At 50.9% G+C, this 24,231-nt stretch overlaps 2 protein-coding genes and 1 pseudogene across 6 annotated transcripts in view; 1 reads left to right on the forward strand and 2 right to left on the reverse strand.

Annotated features, from left to right (window-relative positions):
• The window catches only part of LOC148755671 (large ribosomal subunit protein uL6 pseudogene), a 55,102-nt pseudogene extending 35,331 nt beyond the window's left edge, over positions 1-19,771 (reverse strand).
• CSMD2 (CUB and Sushi multiple domains 2) overlaps positions 1-21,226 on the reverse strand; it is a 577,361-nt gene extending 556,135 nt beyond the window's left edge. For 3 of the 5 annotated variants that reach the window (XM_088791016.1, XM_088791015.1, XM_088791014.1), the window contains exon 1: positions 20,888-21,224. In XM_088791016.1, the coding sequence (XP_088647142.1) occupies positions 20,888-21,074 (187 nt within the window). In that variant the 5' untranslated portion in view covers positions 21,075-21,224. Of the gene's footprint in view, positions 1-20,887 lie in introns of all 5 variants that reach the window. The other 2 variants (XM_088791017.1, XM_088791018.1) reach the window with 2 other exon arrangements.
• A 310-nt stretch (positions 21,227-21,536) lies between these two features.
• Positions 21,537-24,231, forward strand: part of C14H1orf94 (chromosome 14 C1orf94 homolog) — a 51,021-nt gene continuing 48,326 nt past the window's right edge. The window contains exon 1 of the mRNA XM_088789932.1: positions 21,537-21,666. The gene's annotated coding sequence lies outside the window, so the exon portion shown is untranslated. The remainder of the gene's footprint in view (positions 21,667-24,231) is intronic.

Raw genomic sequence — 24,231 nt, forward strand, 5'->3', positions numbered from 1 at the left:
TGGAATCGGACAGGTATCCCATGCAGACAACATGCTTACCCCAGAGAAGCAGCCTCCAGGGCCATTACCAACAACAGCCACAGAGCGAGCCGCAGTTTGCTCTTCTCTGTCTTCCCCAGACTAACATCTGCAGGACCTGTCGGTTCGACCTTGAAGATACATACAGGAAGCCATCCCTGATAGCCCCTGGCTGGGTTCCTGCCCTTCCTCTATGCCCGTAACCCCCACCCCAGCCTCACACTAAACTCTCTTGTGATACGCGTCACATTGCACTGAAATTACCTGTTTCATTATCTGACCTCCCCAGGAGTGATACATTAGAAAGAATGAAAGCTCAGGGAGTGGGGAAGGGGGTGAGGGGACAGATACCCTGCATGTCACCAGCTCCATATCCCAAAGCTCACACAGTGCCCAGCACAAAGTGGGAGCTCAATACAACTTGGCTGAATGGATGCATGGATGGCTGGATGCATGGAAGGAAGGAAAAAAGGAAGGGGGGGAGGAGAAGCGAGAAAGAAGGAATGAAGGAAGGCAGAGGAAAGAAGGAAAGAGTCCTGGCCTTGCTACCGCTTCTTACTAGAAAGCTAGTAACTTTCTGTCCTCCCCCGCCGGCTCCTCTTGCCTTGAATCTATTATTCCACTCAATCTGGGTCCTTCATCTGCAAAGCAAATGTTTGATGCCTTCAGAATCTGACTTCAGTTTCTATCAAGGCATTAACCAAGGAAGAATCAGGTCCGACTCCAGAACAGATGCATTTTAAACAGCGGTCCCATTTCCTAACAATTCACCTGGATGAAACACATTCTCCATTTACCCTGCCAGGGGACAATGAAGGGAAAAATGAACCATTTATTTTCTTATTTAAATACATCACAGAGATAAGTGAGCCAGACGATGTACGTCTTAGTCGCCATCTCCCCTCGGGTAAGGGCTTTGAGAACCTGCAAGGCTGGCTGGCATCGATAGCTGCACCCAAGGTGGGGGGTGCTCTAACCATGGCTCCCCGGGCAGTGGGACAGGTCCTGCCCGCCTAGGCCCCTCCCAGCGGCAGGCAATGCGACCCGCTCAGGCCCAGATCCACCGTGGCTGGCTCAGGGAACACACACACCCCACCCCTACCCCACAGAGGGGGGAGCTCTCACTCCATGCCCCAGAGGGCAAAGTACCGCAGACACACGTGTTTTTCCATTCTCACCCTGACCCCTCACTCTCTCCCCATGCAGGGGGTAGGGGCGACGTGTCTACATAGTGAGTTTGGGGAGAGAAGCTGGCACCTCCATTCAGCCCATCTGCCTCGCACCTCCCTAAACTTGTCCAGCAGGCTTGGCCCCTGCATGGGAGGCCTGAGATTGTCCCCAGGAATGGCTGGGTAAGTCTCTCCCATTCAAAAGCGATGTATGAACAAGCCAATTTGCCTGCACATCCAAAGCCACATTCTCCAATCAGCTTTCTCCGAAATGAAGCTGACATTTTGATCTCTCCATTTGAGACCGCTTGTGTTTTTCACTCAGTGGGTTCCAAACTTGAGAGGGAAAGAAACGCATGACAGGAGGATGCAGAGGTGGGATTGGACAAGCTCAGTGTTCCCTGGCTGGAGTTCCCAGACCCCTATGGGTCCTCAAAGGCACTAATGAGAATTTGTAAGCTATTTTCAATATTTCAAAGAGCCTAACAGAAACTGCATTTATCCACGATCAAAATGCACTGACCAAATAAATGCCAAGTGTCTGGTTTGGGCTGGAACTTTTCCCAGTCAGTGAGGTCACACTGCCCTTTGTCCATTTTGATTGGTAGGATCGAGCTGCCGCCCTCCAGGGACCCCACAGGCTTGACAATTAAGGGATTCTGGGTTGCCCAAGTCCCTCTGCTTACTGCATGAGAAACTTTAGCCCCTTGGCAGGGCTGTCTGCTTTGAAAAGGGAAACTGCAGTGAGGTGCATTGCGGGGAATGAATGGGGTTAGTCTCAACCTTAGATAAAAGGAATAAGAATGAATTCCCAAGAAGATGCCTTTTCCCAGGGCCAAAGAACAGAACTACCCAAGTTAGGAAAATGAAAGCCTCACAGCCTCAACTCAGATAATACGTGGCGGGGAAAGGAAGGCCCAGGCCACAGGAGAGGAGGAAGGGGAGCTGGAGTCCTGGAACAGGAGAGCAGAAAGGTGGAAAGGAGGGGCCATACGTCTGCGTCTGCCTGTTGGATGTGGCTTTGCCCTTCTCAGTCTGGAGGCAGGTCTGAAGGAAGCTGGAAACTCGGGTCCACTTGTTCCCACCCCCTTGGCGAAGTCTCCCTGTAACTGTTACAGCGTGGATGGGATCTGGGGAGAGACCTGATCAGTGACAACAGATGTGAAAACAACTGGCAGTCACATGAGTCTTAGGAATGAAACCAGGGGGGAAAGAATCCATGCCCCTCGGAATCGATGCATCTGCTGGAAACAGTGCCTGAAACCTCCGCTTCTTGGGAGGAAGTCAGTGGATGGGAAAGCGTCCCGTCATAACCAGATTGGGCCGTGTTGAGGGCGGGAGAGACGCTTAGGAGCCTTGCACCCTCGTCCCCATGGCAGTCTCAACACTCAGAGAAGGGGGGACTTCCCTTTTGCCCACACGAGGGGCCTCAGAAGACAGTTTGCTGCTTGTCATCTCCTCCTCACCCCTTGTTGGGCCATGTTCTACCAGGGACAGGGGCACTGAACTGGAAGGCAAATTGTGTCCCCCAGATGCCCCCCGTTCTACCTAAAACGGGGGTTATCGCAAGCCTGTCATTCTTATGCTGAGAGCTGGCTGGGAAAGGGGACGCTGACTGCTCTGCAGCCCGGTCCCAGCCCTAATTCTGCAGATGCTCCTGAGGGGGGTGGAAACCCCCACTGGGCTCAGGCCGGAGCTGTGTTAGCCAGCACATGCACTGACAGGCCTGTGCTTGGAGGGGTACGGGCACATGCCCAGCTATTAATAAATGAACCAGTGCTTTCCCTTACATCCCACTAGCGTGCTTTGTCTTTATACCCCATCAGTGGGACCCCAGAAGAGAGGGGCTGTCATTGGCAGGTGTTAATGGTCTATCGGCTTAAACTGGTTCCAAGGCTCACTCTTACCCAGGAGCTTCAGGCGTTGCCACTTTGAGGGTAGTGACTTCTCACTGATCTTCATCGTGCCCCTCCCCTTCCATCCTAGACAGCAGAGCCACACCCCTGCGTCTCTCTCTGACCCAAGTGGGCCCCAACTAGAGGAAGGCAAGCATGGATGTGGGAAACCACACGTCGCCACTGCAGCTATCAAAGTGCTGGGTCCCACTCAAGTGAGACTCAAGTGTCCAAGAGGGTGAGGCCCAAGGCATAGCCATGCCAGTGAGGAAACAGGAGCGCTGTCTGAGTGGTAGAATCCACACGATGTGACTAGTGAAAGGGGGTGGGTGGGCGTGGACATCACAGACGATTCCCAGGTTTCCGGTCTAGGAAGATGCAGGACTAGTGAAGGCAGGACACAAAAGAGTGTGGGATGGTGAGACTGCTGGGGGTGGGGTAGGGGGTGATAGAGGTGACAACAAAAGGAAGAACTCTGTTTCTGGCATGATGAGTATGGGCCAAGGATCGTGGGCGTGGTGGGAGGTCTGGAGTTCAGGGGCAAGCTCTTCACTGGAGGACTCAATGTGAGATGTGGGGTTTATGAGCATTTGGAGAGGGGTGGTAAAGCCACAGGAAGGAATGGCATGTAGACCAGACAGACAGGAGAGCTAAGACCTGGAAGCACTGATATGAAAGCAAACTTTCCGTGGGAGGGGATGATGACCAGTGAGATGCTGAAGAGCTGGAAGGACAGGAGGAAGGTCAGGAGGCGGGCTGAGGCCAGCCCGGGGCGGGTCCAGAAGCCAAGAGATGCTTGGATCTGGGCAGTGGGCAGTTCTGTGGAGCCCTGCGCTGGAGCACGTCCCCTGGGGGGGAGGAGTGAAAGCCAGATGACAGGCACTAAGAAATGAGTTGGCAGACACCCTCTCAGGAAGCATGGTTTGGAAGGGAAGGAGAGAGACAAGGTGACAGCCAAAAGGGGGTGCAGAGTCAAGGAAGGGGTGCTGTTTCACATGTTTTAAAGATGGAAACAGAGTGTGTTTATGGGCTAATGGGAAAGAAACAGGGGAGGGAGGGATCGGAGAATGGGGAGCAGGGACACCCATTACAGCGGTGACCTTCCTGGGTCGCACAAGACCCAGCGTCCTCAGCGCTCCCCCACCCAAATTCAGCAACAAGGTTCATGCAGTTGTTTCCTTTAGTGCCATTTGTTTTCTGTGCTGCAAGTAACAAGGTTGTTCAGGAGAGAAAGTGGGTGAGGCTGCCCCACAGATGAGAATGGCCCCAAGATGGAGTCCTGGTTCAGACTGGCACAGAGCCAGGGGCGAGATGCCCCAGGGACTGAGCTGAGTGGAAGGGGCCAACAAAGGCTGGATCACGAGGAAACGGAGGGCCAAGATGGGTCAGATTCACTTCTGGGTTCAATATCTGGGAACAATGGGTGGCTTCAGACACACAAACTTACCCTTTACCACCTGCCAGACCTTACGCTCTCCACACAGATCAGCTCGTGTGTACTAAGGTATTCAGGGCCAGCGCCTCTCAGAATATTTCATTTTAACAATGGCTTTCAACTCAAAGATTTCAGCAACAACAGAATCTTCCTGAAACACAGGCTGACACAGAGCAGCTATCTGCATCAAAAATTTCCACCGTCCCCTTGCCCCAGCCTCTCAGCAATCCTTCACCTTGGGAAATCTGCCATAATCTGTGGCAGCAACAGGAAACAGAAAGGAAAACTTCAGTGACTTTGCCGCCACAGAAAGCAGTTTCCAGGGTGTTCCATTTGACCTGACAACCGCTTGACGAGCATTCATTCATTCAACAAATATTGATGGAGTGAGCACCTACCATGCTCCAGGCACACGGTCCTATGTGCTGGGACACAGAGGTGAATAAAAAAGCCAAACCCCTTGTCAGTGGGACATGGACTTATGGGGACAAAGGACAGGAGAGATGTGTGCTCAGAGCCCAACACTCCGCAAACAGGGACCTTTATAGGCATGACTGTGAGGTCAGGCTTTTTGCCTCCCTTTCACTCCTGTGGCTGCTGAGGCCCATAATGAACAAGAGCCAGGATTTGCCCTGGGTTGGCCTTACTCCAAAGTTTGTGCTCAGAGCATGTTTCCCTTGTGCTTCTCAGACTCTCTTGGGCACATGAGTCACCTGCCATCTTGTTAAAATGCAGATTCTGATTCAATAGGTGGGCAGTGGCGCCAAAGAGGCTGCATTTCTAAGAGGCTTCCTGGGAAGGCCTTGAACCACATGTGGGAAACCACAGGCCTAGTTTTCCAAATTCATCTGAGCACGAAATCTTTTTTTCCAGGGCACTCATTTAATGGTCCCTACCTCACTTCTGGAACCCAAGAACCCTTTGGAGGGAGGAATGAATGAATAAATGAATGAATGCACCCTGGGTCTCCCAGTGTCTCTGCACTTCCTGCCTTATCATCCCTATTTGCATAACTGGCCCTTTGCCTCTGTATCCCTGCTGAGCCCCCTGGCTCCTCCCTGGGACTGCAGACTCTCTAAATGCCTCTCCCCTAGGGGTTGGGTCCCACTCCAGTCAGGAACAAAGTGAGGGTGGACAATGGACTCCTGGGCCCCATCCTCGGGTTCCTTCCCAGCCTGGCCTGACCCCACCCAGCTAACCCTGCCTTAGCCTGCCTGCCATGCCTGTCCTAAAATGCTCACTGCCTTTCACCAACAGACCCGAGGAAAATGGCATTTCAGTGCTTTGTGTCTAGTCTTCCTCGAGTATTAAATCTAGAATCACAGGAATTAGTACATGGAGGAAATTGAGGATAAGACAACCCTGAGTGCCCTCACCTAACAAATCAGGGCTGGTGGGACGTGGTGGTGATTCAGGAGCTCTGAGCTGTCAGGCCAATCCTCACCAACAGGACTTTCGTTAAGTGTGTTAAGCAGTTCAGAAATGTTCATGCAGGGGGCTAACACAGTCCCCCGGTCTCCTCTGGGGACCACCTCATAGGTACAAATCTGGTCATCTCTGGGGTGTTGCAGCCTCTGGGAACAGGTCCTGGCTCCCCTGGGGGCCGGACTGAGAGTAAAGGAGAGAGCGGAGGGCGGGAAGCCAGAGAGACAGGGCTGCAGATGGCAGCCCAGCTGGTGGAGCCTCTACTCCCAAGCCACCCAGGCCCAAGGCCCTGCCTCTGTTCACTCCTGGGTGTAGACAAGACCAGGGTCATCGGCAGGTGTGCCAAGGAGTACAGATGGCTGAAGGCCCGTCTCCTGTGAGCTCCACCTTCAGACCTGGGGAGCAGTACACCTAAGAGGTTCCACACACACGTACCGCCCACCATCATCACCGGCATCACAGCGGGCAGCGGGTAGAGAGGCAGACTGCACGCCCTGCGCCTAGATGCTCTGACTCAGAGGCCGGGGAGGGCCTTACCTGTGGAACTCGGAAACTTGGCTGCCGTGCCTAAGCCTGTGGACTCCAAAACCTGTCTACGTTTAAATCCAGGCTCTCCCCCTCCCTAGCTGTGTGATCTTGGGTTAGTAACTTCATCTCCTTAAATATCACTTTCCTCAACGGCAGAATGACTGACTTGTTAGGAGTGTCCTAACGTGTAAGGAGAGGAATGTGTAGCTCTCAGCACGGGTTTTAAGTGTTCCCTAAAAGGACTGCTTCCAGCTCCGTGACAACGATGGCGGTGCTGATAGAGGGAGAATGCAAACTTGGCATCCCCCAGATGTAGCTTGCCTCATTAAGCCTATGTCCATGCCGCTGGTGTCTGTCTGGGACCTCCTACCCCGAATTATCCTCCTCCAAGGGACACCCGCTCACTCGTGGAGAGCCTGCTTGCCCCTCTGGGTAAAGCCTGCCCTGCCAGCCCCAACCCCTCCTCTATTCAGTTCCCTCAGCCTTTGGAAGCTTATAACTGTCTTTGGGGGAGGGCACTTGGCTTTAAATGGTTTTGGTATCCATGGCCCCCAGCCCAGGGCCACTGCTAGGTACTCAGCGGATGTTCAAATGATCCGGCCCACTGCTCCTAAGCAGATGGGAGCAGCCTAAGGCTTTAAAAATCCTCCTTGCTGACCCCAACAGGAAATGCCGTGAAGAGGGAAGGTCCTGGGCAAGGTGTGGGCGGAGACAATAAGATCAAAGGTCAGAAAGAGGCTCACACTGACGCTGAGGCTGAGGGTAAAGAGGGAAAAGAATCCTGGTGCCCAGGGAAATAACAGGACCAGGGAAAAGAAGGGAGATGAGTGGAGGAGGTTGGAAGAGGAGAGACAAGACAGGAGAGGCAGAATGACCAAGGCTCACACATGCTTTGGACAAGGCAGAACACGGTAGTTCTCCCCACCAGTCAGGATACTAAATGGCAAATCCCCAAGCAGATAGATTTCCTATTTTTACCTTCTTTCCTGATGAAAGTTTTGTACTGTTCTCACTGAGGCAGGATTCACAGAACTTTACTTTTATGACCCACAGTATATGGGATGAGTTTCATGGACTTTTCACAGCTTATCAGATGTCCACGCTCTCTGGGAAGGAGGAAACAGGGTGGAAAACACATGGAAAGGAAAGGATTTGCCTCATTCTCATCGTGCTGACCTCTCTCCGTGGGGCTCTAAGCACCCCCCCACACACACACACACACACACACACGCACTCAGCAGTGCTCTAGCCCCAGGATCTGCCCTCATTGTCACCTCCTTCCTTCAGAGACCGGTGCCACCTGGTAACCAAGCCAATCGGGCCATGCCCCTGCTCCAAAACCCTCCAGACCCCTCACTGCCCTTCTTCAGTTAGCGGCCCTCCACTTCACACTGAACTTCTCCCAGACCTTGAGCAAGCCTTGCTTCCACTCAACCGAGAGCCTATGCAAATAGGTTTCCACTGTTGGAATATTTCCCCCTGCTGCTTCTCTTCCTCTGCTCTGTACTATCTATCCTGCAAGTCTCACCTCACACATCACTTGTTCTGGGAGCCTTCCCTGAAACCCTTGAGTCTGGACAGTTCCCCCTCTTTATTTTTAATTGTAGCAAAATATATACAACACAAAATTTACCACGTTAACCATTCTTAAGTGTCTGGTGCAGGGACACTAAGTACTTTCACATTGTTGTGCTACCATCACCGCCATCCAGCTCCAGAACTCTTTTCATCTTGCAGAACTAAAACTCTGTGCCCATTAAACACTAACTCCCCATATCTCCCTCTCCCCAGCCCCTGGCAACCCCCTTCTACTTCCTGTCTCTATGAATTTCACTACCCTAGGTATCTCACATAAGTGAAATCATACAGTATTTGTCCCGCTGTGACTGGCTTACTTCACTTAGCACAATGTCTTCAAGGTTCATCCATGTTGTGGCAAGTAGAGACCCCTCCTTTTTAAGATTAAATGATATTTCACTGTATGCATATGCCATATTTTATTTATCAATGCACCCATTGATGGCTACTTTTAGATACTGTGAATAATGCGACTATGAACGTGTGTGCAGTTGCCTCTCTTATGTACCCTTATCTATGGAATGTGTCTATGTCCCCAGTGCATCTGAGAGCTCAGGCAAAGGAGGGCCCTCAGTAAGTGCTTGCTGTAGGACTGAGTAAGCCCTCACATTCTCCAAGTGTGGCACCCATCAAGTAGTTGATTTGTACTTTAACTGGCACCTTCAGGTAATACAGGGCCTTCAGCCAAATGAAAGACCTCCTATAGGATTTGGAAGTCCAGTATGGGCAAGAAAGTTCTGGAACTCCTCAAAGCCCTCCACAGAGAGAGCTAGCCCTGCAGGAGGGTAAATCCTATCCCCTAGCTCATGAGAGCCCCCATGTGTCCCAACTTCTGCTTTCCACAAAACATTGATGAATCTGACCACATTAAAATGAAACACTTCTGTCCAAAGAAAGATACCATAAATGAAACAGACAGATGAAAGGTTGGGAGAGGTTACCTGTAAACTTTAAAAGTGACAAAGGGCACAATCTAGAATAAACAAAAAAAAATCTGCAAATCAACCAAAAATTTTTATAAATTAAGACAGAAGTACAATTTAAAAATAGGCAAAGGCTAAGATCCAAGATGGCGGAATAGATAAAATCTGTGCCTGTGTCCTTCCAACTGAAATTACAACTAAATTATAGAACAATCAACCTGGAGAACCATCTGAAGTCTGGCTAAACAGAAATTTTGTAACTAAGGATATAAAGAAGAAGCCACGTGGAGACTGGGAGGAAGGGCAGGGATGATGAACTGGCCAACCCCAAACCTCCGCATGGCGGTTGAGAACCGGGAGAGATATCTCAGCCATAGAGGTTCCCCCCAGACAGACGAATGAAAGACCCCAGCCCCACACCAGTCTCCCCAGCCTGGAGTACTGGTGCCGGGGGAAAAGGAGCCCCACAACATCTGGCTGTGAAAACTGTGGGGATTCCGACCATCTGGGTGGGACTAAAGGCTGTGGGAAACCCAGGCACCCTCTTAGACTACCCGCACACAGACTCTCACTCCCAGGCACTCACCCTGGGCTCCAGCGAAGGGACAGGGACTTGGGGGACATCAGAGGCACAGGGGTGGGTAGACTGAGGCGTAACAGTCACCATTTTCCCTGAGAGGGGTCTTCCTCCATGCAGCCCACAGGCAGGCCCAGGAACGCACCATCTTTTCCGGTGTTGAGCCCGCCCCCACAGGCCAAATCTGAATCTGATTGGCCTCGTGAGGTCTGCTGACCCCATCCAACTCTCCCAATGCCAGAGGCACTTTCTCCCAACAGCCAGCCCTGCTCACATTGCACTTTTAGAATCCACAGCCCCCAGGGAGGTGGTGACTGGCCTCGTGTGCTCTGAAACTTTTGCTGAGTAGCTCCAGCTTATTTTATGAAAATGGAAATGAAAAATAAAAAACAAAAACAAAACTGGGGTAGCAATACTTATACCAGACAAAATAGACTTTTAAACAAAGGCTATAACAAGAGACAAAGAAGGACCCAGTAATCCCACTTCAGGGTTTTTATCCAAAGAAACCCAAAACACTACTTCAAGGGGACTCGTGCATCCATATGTTCATTGCAGCATTGTTTACAATGGCCAAGATGTGGAGGTAGCCTGGGTGTCTGTTGATGGAAGAATGGATAAAGAGGAGGTGGTACATATGTACAATGGAATATTGCTCGGCCATGGAAAGGAATGGGTTCTTGCCGTCTGCAGCGGCATGGATGGGCCTGGAAGGTACTGTGCTGAGTGGAGTGTCAGACAGAGAAAGACAGATGCAATGTGATTTCACTTATGTATGAAATCTAAAGAACAACAACAAAAAAAAAAGAACAGAAACAAACTCATAGATACAGACATCATTTTGATGGTTGCCCGATCAGAGGGGTTTGGGGGTATGGGAGAAAAAAAGGGGAAGGGATTATGAAGTACAAACTGGTTGCTACAAAGTAGTCGTGGGGATATAGGGTATAGCATAAGGAATATAGTCAATAAGATTGTAATAACTGTGGTGTCAGATGGGTACTAGATTTGTTGGGATGATAGATGGAAGGGGTTGGGGGAAGGGTGGAAAAAGTGAAGGAATTAAGAAGTACAATTTGGTATTTACAAAATAGTCATGGGGATGTAAAGTACAGCATAGGGAATATAGTCAATAATATGGTAATAACTATGTATAGTGCCAGGTGGGTACTAGACTAGTCAGGGGGATCACGTCTTAAACTGGATAAATGTCTAACCACTATGCTGTACACCTGAAATTAATACAAAATAATATTGAATTTTAACTATAATTGAAAAAAAAAAAAGGGGGAGGAAAGGTGAAAGAGAATAAAAGGTCCAAATTTCCAGGTATAAAACAAATAAGTCATAGGGATGTAATATACAGCATGGGGAATATAGTCAATAATATCGTGACAGCATAGTATGATGTCAGATGGTTGCTGGACTTATCATGGTGATCACTTTTTTAGACATATAAATGTTGAATAACTATGGTGTACCCCTGAAACTAATATAATATTGTATATTAGCTATAGTCTTAATTAAAAAATGAATAAAATAAACAAAATAAAATAAAATAAAAATAGGCAAAGACTATGACTAGGCAATTTACAAAAAACAGAAGTTCAAACAACTGCAAGCGTAAAAGATATTCAAAGTTACTAGTAATCAGAGAAATGTATATTAAAACAATGAGATGGCACTGTAAACTTGTCAGAATGGCAAAAATTAGAAAGGCAGATAATACTAGGTATTGGTGATGACATAGGGAGACAGAAACTCTTGTGTACTCTTGGTGGAAATGTACCCTGGCACAGCCGTTCCAGAAAACCTTATGGCAGAACACAGAAAATTAACGTATTAACTTAGGGGTCCAATTCCTCCATTTGTATAGCCCGGAGTTATTCTCACAGAGGGTCCCAAGAGAGCACGTACAAGATGTTCTTCAGAACTTCATGTGTGGCCAGGAAGTGTTACAGACAAGCCAGAGGTCTATCCGCAGGGGACTGGATATACAGAATGTGATGGATGCACAATACATGATACAATGCAGCAGTTAGAAGCCATGGGCTAGACACACACAGGGCACAGGGCTAGATCTTTAAAATACAATGTTGAGTAAATAACAGTAAGAAACGATAAAATATGTAGTTCACACTCATTTATGTGAATTAAAAGTACACATGCGCACAAAACCACCTCACATGTTTTATAAGAATCCGGGTATATTTCAAGACATATAACAAATAGATCAGAGTGGGTACTGACACCTTACAATTGGGGATAATGGGAAGAAACAATTTAAAATAAAACAAGAGAGGAGCCTGGCATAGACGGATGGTCATAAAGTGTCGTGGTCTAAGGGTAGGATTAGTTCAATGTTATGCACCTAAGCTCAGGAAAGAAAAAAAAAAAAAAGCAAAACACAAAAACACCCAAATGTGTCATCCACATGACTCAGGGAAATTATCCTTGTAACATTTTCCTCTGTCCAAGTTTCCTGAAACAAAATGTCATACGAGATGTGAGGCTCAGTGGTCCTCGAACGTGGAGAATGTTCATCTTGCTCAAGTTAAAAGGCTTCCATGGAGGTCTTGTCCCCGGATGGATGTGTTAGTGAAAGTGAATCCTGAGCAGTCACCTCTCCCAAACTGAACCCTGGGGTGGGTGGCAGATGTCTGATGGGCTGTGGATGGGAATCACTTGTGTCCTCCCTTTCCAGTTGTCAGGAGCAGCCACACAGGCCAGTGGAGAGTAAGAATGGTTCAGGGTCAGGAAGTTCAGCGAGTTACCCTCCTTCACCCACAACTTCTGTGCCCTGAAGACCAGGCAGGTTCACTGCAGAGGTAGCGAGTTTCACATTCCTGGAAAGCCAAGCCTGCCTGCTCACTGGGGCAGGATCTTGCATTGGATGAGGCTTAGACTAGTGACCTAATCTAGTATCTCTGGATCATTTTTGTTTTGTTGATTAAAGAGGTTTCAAGCCCAGCATTACATAGACATGGTAGGTATTCTTATCCCCATTTTACAGGTAAAGAAATGGAGGCCCATGAAGATAAACTAATTCTCTCATGTCACATAGACTATAGAGGCACCACCAAAGCAGGAAGACTAGTTTCCTGACTGTCAGGCCAAATTTCAAGATATAAATCAAATGTATCAAAATATCTTCCTCCAAGCCATGGAGCTGCCATGGGTCAGGCCGTCTGGGGCTGCCCAAATGACAAGGGCCAGGAGGGCAGGGCCACTCGGGTCCCTGGGAGGAGGGGATGCCATCTGAGGTGGTTGTTTCCATTGACCTTGCACCTTCTTATTGCCAACTAATGTGCCAAAAGCCCACACACATCATCACTAAGCCTCACCCAGTTTCTGAGCTTCTCTGCATCCTTGACCCCCATTCCTGAAATGGTGATGAAAGAAGCAGTGAGGGTCCCCGTAGGTGGCAAGTGAGACTCAGGCTGGGGTGGGGCCGAGTCAGGCAGCAGCACGTAGACAAACCTCCCGAGGCCTGAGTCGACTCTACCACGCTTGCTCATCTCAGAATGGGCCATCAATCATCCGTACAAAATGCCTGCGCATTCTCCGATAATACACTTGTATCTCAAATGGTCTAAATTTCAAAGTCTCCGCTTTCTCCCTTCAAAGTTACAACCGTCACACACGCTTACTTTCATTCAATAAATACGTGTAGCTACTTAATAGGGACCTTATTCTATTTCCTATTTGAAAACCTAGATGGACACATAATTTTTTTTTGAGGTATCTGGATTATAATTGCACTTAATTGAGTATAAATTAGACGTTGGCAGGGAGGAAGGCTATTTCTGCCGCAATGTGAGCCTTTATTTTCTGCTCTGGACCACACGGGAGATTCTCAAATAAATTTCTAAGAGTCATCTTGATGCTCTCAGTAATTTAACTATACATACATTATTTTTAGCACCATAACAGTTCCTTACAATGATGATTATCAAGGAGACGACTAACAATTGATCAATTCAGTTTAAAATTTTCTGGCAATACAGAAACAAATAGGTAGAAAGTAAAAGGCAATTTCCAGCAGGGAGATGCCCCAAAAGAGGAGGGCCACAGAGCTGAACCCCTACACCCCCCAAGACTTAGCTTTCTGTGGGTACAGTCACCCCACTAGCTTTAGGGTGGGCACAGAGCCCTTCTCTGACGTTGGGCTTGACATGGGCTGCACTGGGGCTCCTGGAATGTGCCAGGCATATTTTTCTCTGATAGGGTTTGTGTTGGTGGCCACACAGGACTGCCAATTTCTCCCCGAAGAATGACCCCTTAAAGCAGGAGAGTGGAGCCTCCAGCATTTTAGGATCCATGCCAGCGTGGAAGCAAGGGATAATGGGAACTTTCTATCCGTTGGAGACTTCGCCATTCGGGTAAAAAAGAAACTGAGTTCTGGGGAGTAAAATGAAGGTAAGTCATTTCTGGTGCCCTCTTCATTTCCCATTTTCTCAAAGGGCCCGCTCAGTGGCTACGTAACCCCACCACATCTCCCAGTATCCCATCTCAATTCACTCAACTCAAGCCCCCCCAGTACAATCTGACTCACCTCCATCTCACCCCATTCCACATGACACATTTGCCTCCAGTCCACCATATCCCAACTGTTCCATTCCACCCCTCTCTATCCCATCCCATCCCAATCCATTCTAACCCGTTCCTGCACCACCCACCCCATCCTATCCCAGTCAAACCCCTGAATATTCTAAATCCTACCCTCTCAATCCCACCGCAAACCACATTATACTCCACCCTCTCCCATTCCAGTCCACCACCCATCCCAATCCATCTCCACGCATCCTATCTGTCCCATCCCAATCCACTCTTGATCCAATGCCACGCATTCCTTCCTACTTGATCTCAGTCCATCTCAAATTATCCTATTTCTCCAATCCCGCTCCATCATCTTCTATTGCATTCCCTCCCCTCCCATCCCCTGCTTGGCCAAAGTTCTCACTTGTGATTTATACAGGGACACAACCATTCTTCGTTACATGGAGCCACATGAGAAAGACAAAGGGTCTCACCGTCTCCTAAAGATCTATGGGCTAACTGTGTATTTGGGTAGGAGATACAGAATCTCCTCTTTAAAGTAGGGTTATGAAAAGGTAGTCCTGGGAGGTTGAATGCTCAAGTGTCCAGAAGGAAAATAAACGATTTTCCTTTGTTTCTCTTAACTTACAAGAGACAGGAAAAATCGCTAAGAACCACACCATCATTTTCAATGTGAGAAATCCCCACAATGCATGGCCATCCTTTGCTTTCTGTGGGTCCAAGGGAGAGCCAAGTTCTATTCGAAGCCAGTGAAGCCTGAGATAGTGTCTCTGAAATAATTCTCCATTTGCAGATTCATCCAGATGTCCCCCAGTTATTGTGGGAAATCTCTGCAGCTGGCAGAGAGGGGATGGTTGGGAGGTCATATCCCACTCAAGCGGTGAAACTCAGAGGGCAGTGTCAGTGGCATTCTCCAACCTCTAGGGGGAGACAGAGGGTCCTCCCCTTCTGCCACTCTAGGAAGAGAAGAGGTAACATGCAAGAGCTGATGGGTTGGGGGAGTTGGCCAGGATCTAAGGGATGTCCTTTCAGTGGGAGAAGCAAAGAGGATACACTCTTGCTGATGCATATAGTGGCACCTTAGAGTGGCACAGGGTTAGAACTGTTTCTCTTGTAATTCTCGGAGGCTAGTGCAGAAAGCAAGTAGACAGTAGTAGCAACAGAAGTAGTAGAGGTAGCATCTAACATATACGATGCTAACAATGGGTCCGCACTGTGACAAATGCTTTCCATGAATTAAGAGGATGGGCCCTAGGGTCAGGTGACCCTAAGGTTCAATCCTGCCTCCTTCCCCTATTTTCTCTATAACCTTAGCCAAATTGCTTAATTTTTGAGCCTCAGTCTCTTCAAATCTATTACAGTGGTTGGACTGTTGTGCAAATTGAATAGCACTGTCTATAAAGCATTAGCCAAGACTCAGTAAAGGAGAGCTGTTATCCATAGCATGCAGAAGGGACCTGGACTACCTCCCACTTGGGGGTGACCCCTTACCTCTTCCCACTCCTCCAAACCCCGTCTTGAGAATGTCCAACGGGACAGTCTGAGGGAAAGGGCACCTGGGGTTCCAGAGAACCTGCCTCTGATCCTCTCAACAGGTGTTTATTGAGTGTCTGCTATGTGCTGTGGTCTGGGTTGCACTGCCCCGCCTGACTTTACAGACCTTTAGGAATAAAGACGGACATCACCTCATTAAACAAGACATTCCAATGTGCCCTGATGATTTTATAGCAAGGGGACTTGGGGAGCCCACAGCAGAGTTCAGTCTAGGTGGGTGTTTGGGACCAGAAGCAAACCAAGGATGACTTTGCAGTCACCCCCTCCCCTCGACCCCAGGAGCTGAGGTGGAGATGGATAGATCATGGCTGCTTGAGGAGTCGGAAGGTTGGGATCCAGGCTTCATGTGCTAAAAGCAAAACAGCAGAACTGATAAGGGATGGCCCAGTGGGAAGAGCAGGGCAGAGGCTGGCAGCCCAGGCAGAAGGATTCCAGGGGTTTCATGCCAGTTGGATGGGTCCCCTGAGAAGTCAGAGAACAGTTTTGAGTAAGGGATTTCGAGTCAGGAGGACTAGGTTCAAACCCTGGCTGGGCCACTGACTTGTTGCGTAGGGAAGTTCTGGGTCCTCTCTGAACCTATTTCTCCATGGATACAATGGGGATCATCTATCACTGGCCTCACCGGGTTGTTGTGAGGTTTCAGTTAATACATGCAAGTGCTTGGGACAGGGCCAACACATGGTGAGGAATCAATGAACATCAGCTATTACTGTTACTCCCCTAGGCACCCAGACAGCTTTCTGAGCACGGTTGCTGGGGGAGGACATGGTGAGGGCACAGATTTCCTGGCTGAGTCCTTTGTCCTCAGTGTTCCTTTTTCAACCCCAGCTTCCACTTACTTAATGGGCACCTTCAATGAGGTAGGTATGTGCTGGGTCTACTGATTCTCTGATGTCTAATCCTCTCCACAACACAGGAAGGACTTGTCCCTTTTGCAGGTGGGGAACCTGAGCCTTGGAGAGAGGTCTGACTACCAGATAGTTCTCCAACAAAGAACATCGGGCTCTGCTGAGCAATCAGATTTCCTCAATTTGCTGGCATAATAATGATGATGAAACAGGGGCAGGTCAGATATATGAGTCAAGGTGGCACTGCCAAACCTACCTGCTGGACTCTTCTGGACAAACCCAAACCTTGCAGTGTCCAAGACCCCACAATCTGGTTCTCCAGTCCCCTTGCCATATGCTTCTAGCCTCAGCTGAAACAAAGCCACACACTCACCCGCCCAAGACATGGTCAACATTGGCTGCTATAGTCAACTTATTCTTTTTAAACCATAAACCCATAGCTCAATTGTGAATGGAAATTCAAATCCATACATTGGTGCCTGAGCAATTCAATGCCTTTTCTTGGTGGGGAAGCCGGTTTGTATGCTAAGGGCTTGTTGTTACATTGCTCCTAGACTATAAGGAGCTATCTTACGATCTGGAACATTTAGGTCTGGGGAGAAGGCAACTGGAGATCAGGTGTCCTTTTCATCTCTGGCTTCTTTAACCCCTGAGACTCTTGATTTAGCTTTATCAGGTCCCTATCAATTCTCCAAGAGGATAAAAAAAATGTTTAATCATCTGCTGATTTAACAACCATCTATCAGACACCAATTCTATACCAGGCGCTGAGCTGGTCCTGAAGATACAAGAGAAATAAAGCACTGTCCATGCCTTCAGGAAGCTCATAGTTCAATAAAGGGGGAGCAGATAAACGCGCGCTTTGAATATAATTCAGTTAGTACTACAATCAAACACTGAGTATGGTCAGTGCTCCAGCCTACAAGAGGCCTCTGAAAACAAGCACTTACAGAATAAGCAAAGCAGGGAGAATTTTTTCTTTTTAAATAATTTGGTATTTGATTTTTTTTTTTTAAAGCAACGATGTAGGTAGTGTGGGGGAAAAATCAGAACTTTGTCACAATTCCTTATACTTAAGAATGTTTTTATTTTGAATTACTTATTAAAGGGATGGAGGCATTTCAGCCCTTTCAATGCTCAGAGCCTCTGAATCCAGAAAAAGTAGCTGCGTTTTAGAACAACAGAGTATGAAACTGACAGAACTTGATGACCACCTGATAAGGAAGGACTTGAGGACGATATGAAGATTTCTGAGCTGGTAAGTGGGAGGCTGTGGTAGCACCAGCCTACACAGGGAATACTGGAGGCTCAGAAGAGGAGCTAATGACTTTGCTTTGGAAAGGAAACATCTAGGTGAAGATATCCAAGAGTCAGCCCGATATATGGGCTGTCTAGACCCAGAGTTTCCATAGACAACGAAGCCAAGAGACATAGATCAGGAGAAGCATCTTGGCAGGAGATCTGTCTGGAAGCTTCAGAGTGTGGTCATGGGAGAGAGGGACCTGGATGAGCTCACTCAGGCAGTGGGGAAAGGAAAGGGAAAAGCACAAGAATGGAACACTGCAGGAAACCGTACTCACAAGAGGGAGGAGATCAGTGCTACTATAGAGACTGGGGAAGGACAGCCAGGAGAGAGGAGAAAAACCAGCAAAGCAGTGTTCCAGAAGTTCAAGGAAGAGAAATTTTAAAACCCCAAACATTCAAAGTCACAGAGAGATGAAGGAAGATAAAGACAGAGAAAGGAAGAAAGGAAGGGAGGGAGGAAGAAAGGAAGGAAGGGAAGGAAAAGGAAGGGAAGGGAAGGGAAGGGAAGAAAAGGGAAAGAAAGCCACAGAAAGAAAGATTTGGCAATTAGGGTGGTCATCAGTGATCTTTCATAGAGAGTTCCAGTTCTGGGGACAGAAGGCAGGCTGTAGGGAGTGAATGGTAACAGAGAAAGTGAGTTGAAGACCTCTTTGAAGAGAGCTGAATTGTAAAAGAGAAAAAGAGATGGGATGGTAGCTAAAAGGTCAATAGGGCCAAGAAGTCAGGTTGGCTTGTTTCATGTTAAACAGTCAAGCTGCTTATAGGCCAAGAGGAAACTTGAGAGAGAATGACTGACAGTGGGGAGAGGAGGTACTAATGGGAGGTCTCCAAGGAGGCTGGGTGCAGGGGGAGCAAGGCACGGATGGAAGGGGTTGAGTACAGGTGGGTGAGGAGGTTATTCTTTTCAAATCCTTATATTCATTTTATCCAGTCATCACTGGGCCAAGGAAGGGAGATAGTTCAGTCCTGAGCATCTTTTAAAGTCAACAGTGTGAAGAGAATACAAAATGAATGTGCTTCCTCCTCGAATGTGCCAAATCTTGCAATTATCTGTCACCAAGTCCATTTCGAAATCTTTGTTGCTTGCAAGGCCAAACAGCACATCTAAATGTGGGAAAGGTTTAAAAAGAAATGCAATGGAAACACTGGAAGCCAGAGTAGGCCGGCCAGAGAGTAAGCACCGCTTCCCCAAATCATTCACCAACACCACCCTAACTTCACTGACCAAAGAGCTGCTGGCAGATGGATGTCCACAAAGCAGGATTCTAGCAGCGCCCAGCAGTGAGCAAGCCCCGGGGATAAGCCATGGGGGCTGGGACAAATCGAGCCAGAAAAATAGTTGGATCACATCAGGGGCAATATCAGACCTGCTAAGCCAGAGCAGGGGCCACACCTGGACTAACGGTCGAAAGGCCTGATAGCCAGTAGCAAGGGTCCCCCCACCGCCCGTGTAGCAAGTCTGGATGACCAGCGGCGTCGATGTGAACAGTATAGCCACCCAGTAGGGGTGGGTGTACGCGAGGCCGGAGCTCCTAGGCGAGCGCACCGTGGGCGCCCCTCTCTGGGTGTCCGCCGCTATGACTCCTAGAGAACCCGAGAAAGTCCAGTCAGTCAAGTAGGGACGGGAGAACTGGGCAGGCTCGGGGCGCCCTCCCTGACCAGCAACCCTAGCAGTCCCGGCTAAGGAGTTGGCGACACGGTTTGAGGGGACCCACTCACAAGATATAGAGCCCAGAGGGGGCCGGAGAGCTCGCCAGGGAAGGGGCGCACTTTCCAAGAAGGGAGCACTAGGATTCTGGTGTAGCCAAGGCTTCAGAGGTTCAATCGGTGGTTTTAAAAACAAAACAAAACAACAAAAAAATCCAACACGGCTCCAGGCCGGAGGTGCCCTGAGTCCAGGCCTGGGCAGCAGGTGTTACGGGTGTCATACTCCAGGCTAAATAAAAATGTGGGCATCGCCCGTTGGACCCGTCCCCACCCGGTCACACGGAACTTTCTAGGCTGTGGCTAGAGCAGAGCCTCAGAGGAGTACAAGGGATAAAATGGGAAGGCACCAGTCCAAGGCAGTGGTCCCCACTGGGGACTGGGTTCTCTCAAAGGGCCGCGTGCCTTCCCCGCTCCGCAAGCTGCAGCCAGACATCCGCGAAGTTCCGGGACTCGCCGCACCCGCCAGCTCTGCCGCCCTCCCGGACTCGGTCACCGGGAGCAGGTCCCGCCGCCCGCGCTGCTGCTGCCGCAGCCCAGGCGCTCGGCTGCAGCAGGGCGCGGGAAAGGGCACTTTGGCGCGGAGTGGGAACCGAGGGGAATGTGGCGGCGCGGATCCTGGCGGCGACACTCCCTCCCCCGCCCCCGGGCATAACCCCCTCCCCCGCCTCCCCATCGCTCAGCACCCCCCAACCCCCACCTGAGTCCTCTGGCAAAGCTTGCTCGGGACCCCCACCCTGGGCCCGCGCCCACCAGATCCCCTTCCAAGCCCAGAGCGCTGAGGGAGATGGACTCTTGGGGAAGGGGATGGCGGCCGCAGTCTCCGGGCGGCTCCAGCGGGGACGCGGGCTTCAGTCGCGAGAAAATGGGCGGGGGCAGGGCAGGGCAGACCCTGCAGACTAGGAAATGGGGAGGGGGCGCCATTCCTCTCCAGGCCCCAGGACGGATGTGCCCATCAGAATGGGGAGGAAGGGGAAGGGCTCCAGGAAAGTTTATCGGGGAAAAGCCTGGCACCTTGGGGGCTGGGAGGCTGGAGAAACTGAAGCCAAGGTCCAGGTGCCCTGCGACGCCGGGCAGGGATGTCTGTCTCCCAGACCCCCACACCAGTCGGATGCGGCCAAGTTGCGGCTGGGGTTGTGGGCAGCACTGAGGGTGAGGGTGAGGGTGAGGGTGAGGGTGAGGGTGAGGGTGAGGGTGGAGGTGAGGACACGGTTGGGGCAAAGGGGAGGGGGGAGATGAGCATGAGGGTGGGCAACTGGGGGAGGGGGTGGAAGGTTAAGGGGGAGGGAAGGGAAAGGGACAGGGACCGAGTTGGGGCTCGGGTGGGGCGCGCGGAGGCCGCCGGCTCCCAGGCGCGGCCGGACTTACCCGCGGCGGCCGAGGCACTGAGCAGCCCCCAGCCCAGCAGCAGCAGCAGCGGCGGCGGCGTTGGCGGCGGCGGGCGGCCCCAGCGGCTCCCCGCGCCCGGCACGAGCGCCGAAATCCCGGCTTCGCTGCGAGCCCTCCCCGCGGGGCAGCCGCAGCGCCCCTGCTCCGGTTCCCGCGAGCGCGGCATGGCGCGGCCGGCAGCGCCGAGGGAGAGGCTCCGCTTGCCGCTGAGGAGAAAGGAGGTCAGGAGAGCTCTGGAGCTTTTTTCTGGTCGGAAAAAATCCCAGTACGCGGGAGCCCTGAGCTTCTGCGGCTGGAATGAACCAAGTGTCCGCCCGGCCGGGGAGAGGCGCGCTGCGCTCTCGGAAATGACTCGCTCCAATCCCGCTTCGCGGGGTTCGCGCCGGGGGGTGGGGGGTGAATTATCCCCGGATTAATCACTCCAGAGCCGCTTCTCCGCCGCTCCAAACGCTGGGGGTGGAGGCGCAGCAAAGAAAAAAATATTGGGAGGTGGGTGTTCCTCTTCAGCGCCACCTCCACCTCCACAGAAACCACAAATTACATCTAAAGGGTTGTTTATTCCTGTTTGTTTTACAATTGACCAGTTTATTTTAAGTTCAGTTCTCTCGTTTCCATTTATAAGATCACCCATTAATACACCCCCCATACACATACAGTGATACAGGCACACGCACTCACACACAGGCGGTGCGCGCCCGCACACACATACACACAACGTCTCTTCCACGTTTGGAAATTGGAATACAGTCTGGGAAAAGGTAACCAAAGAAGGACGCGGATCCCCAAGTCACGGCTGGGTGGTGGCTTTGAACTTGAAATCTGGGACTGGGGGCGATGGAGCCCCGTTTGCAGCCTCCTACCCATCCCAAAAGATGGGCGTGTGTGCGTAGACCCAGGGTTGAGAATTGGAGGGTGGGTGGGGTGTGGGACCCGTTCGTTTGGCTCCGAACTGTCCTGCCCCTACCAAGACAAAATCTCAGGATGGAAGGAGTGCATGTGTGCTCTGGGGTGAGGGAGTGGGGGCGGGTGAGGTTGTTGAAGGACGTGCAAGAGTTACTTGTACAATTTATCCTCAAAATTAAATAACCAGAGCTCGTTTCTTACCCTCACCCTCCCAACCTTGGCCCCAAACCAGGCGAGTTTCTCCCAATGGCGTGAGCCGCTCTCTACCTCTTTCGCGTCGCGGCTGCCGCCAGGCCCCAAGGGCTCAGCGTCGGTCCCCACCCCATCCCCCACCCCCACTCGGTCGCCGTCTCTGTCTCGTCTCCTCTAGGCTCCTCCGTCAATCACGACGGCTCCCTCGCTGTCGACGCCAAACTCTCGGCGAGAGGAAAGAGACCCTGTTGGGGGCGGGGGACAGAGTCTAGAGGGAACCCGGAGGGGCAAGGCCCGGGGAGGAGCGCCCCACCCCCACTGGCGCGCCCAGCGGAAAGGCATTAGCCGATGAGCACCCCACCACCTTTGCCACAGACACCCTAGAGCGGCTACGCTCAGGGCTTAGGGGTTTGGCCAAGCCGGGGCTCTGGAGTTTGTGAGCCCAGGGGTCAGGGGCCTGGGGATATCCCGGCAAGAGCGAGGAGAGGGCTATGGAGCTGCCGATTCCGGGAGAGGAGTGTGGCGCGGCAGGGCCATTGCCACGATCTCCTGGCTTCCTTGATGCCTTTCTCCCTCCTCCACCCCAAGTTGTTCCGGTGGCCCTGCGTGAGCTCACCCTACAACTGGGAACCCAGTCCGGTGGCCCCTGGGCCCGCAAGCTGCCTCAGAATCGCCGGCCCCATTCCCACCCCCAACACACTTGCTTTCTGGCCCCTCCCGACGCCGCCTCGCTGGGTGCCAAGAACCAACCGCAGCAGCCAGAGCTCCAGTGTGAAAGGCCTGCTTTATGTCCCTGGGGCAGCGGGGAGGGGGCTTGTCGCTTCCCATTGTCCAGGCCCAGCCCCCAAAGTAAGGGCTCAGCCAGCCACGACTGGCCTAGGACCTACCAGCCCTGAAGAGGAGGGAGGGGTGGAGGGACTGGCTGGGTGGTGAGTGGGTGGTGGACTTGGTGGGGTAGGATCTTCCCTGGGGTGGGCCCCCAGGTTCCCAAGCTTGGGCCCTCCCCATCTCCTGCAGTCCCCGTCCTCCTCCAGAGAAAGGAGATGACAGAGAAGCCCAGCCCTCCCCGGCAGCCCACAGCTGGGCATAAGAGAGTCTGGGCTGTTCTATAATTCTGGGGCTCCAGGCCAGTGGACTTCCCCCACCACCTTCTCAGCCTCAGAACTTTGCTCTGTGGCTATAACCAGCAGCTGATGTTTATCCCGGAAAAACTCTCCCTGGCCAAAGGAACATTTGTCATTTTTCTCCCTGGGAGCTGTGGAAGGCAGGGGTACCCTTCGTATCCCTATAACGGACCCAATTACTCACTTCCCCCACCCTTTCTCCTTCTTGAATGTATTTGGGTCCACATACCTTTACTGAGGCCTCCTGGGCTCTGGGCCCTGTGCCAGCCTCTGCTGTGGGCAATGCAGAGATGCATAGTGTATGGTCTGGCTTGGGAGGATGTGGGGCAGAAATGGAAACCCCCACACAACCCATACAGTCAGGCATTGGAAATCACCATGACAGAAGGGGCATGTTACAGAGACATATCAAGCCAGTAAGGTTTTCCTGGACTTGGGGATCGGCGGGCTAATTTAAGGAGGGGAGTAAGATTTGGGCTGAACCCTGAGGCCTAGGTAGAGACTTTGACAAGGTGAGGATTGATTTACTCAACAAATATTTCTTGAGGATCACGACAGGCTGGACTCTGTGCTAGATAATGAATATACCCCCAAGTGGTCAGTCCCTGGCTTGATGAAGGCAGGAGATAAATAAATATATAAAGTGACTAATTAAGAAGGCTAGGAAGGAAAAGTTAATGGGGCTGTGAGAAAGAATGGGATGGGGAGGTGTGTACCTTAAATAGGTGGTTTGGGAAGGCCTCTCTGAGGTGGTGACCTTGAAGGTGGGATTGAAAATTAAACAAGACAGCCACACAAAGAGTTGGGGAAAGGGTTTTTGGTATATAAAGCATGGGCAAGGCCCTGAAAAGAGAAGGGGACCAGCAGAAGGTGGGTGGGGCTAGATGACATGAGCAAGAAGGGATACCCAGGAGATGAGGGTGGGCACAGGGCCAGAGCAGAAGGGTCTCGTAGGGCTGGTGAGGAGTTTGGACTTTATTCTTAGGCAGTGGGAAATAGGAGGTGTATTAGTTTGCTAGGGCTGCCATTCCAAAGTACCACACACTGGCTGGCTTAAACAACAGAAATTCATTTCCTCATAGTTCTGGAAGCCAGAAATCCGAG

This window comes from Rhinolophus sinicus, chromosome 14 (assembly GCF_057876585.1).
Source record: "Rhinolophus sinicus isolate RSI-liver-muscle chromosome 14, RSI-T2T, whole genome shotgun sequence".
NCBI lineage: Eukaryota > Metazoa > Chordata > Mammalia > Chiroptera > Rhinolophidae > Rhinolophus > Rhinolophus sinicus.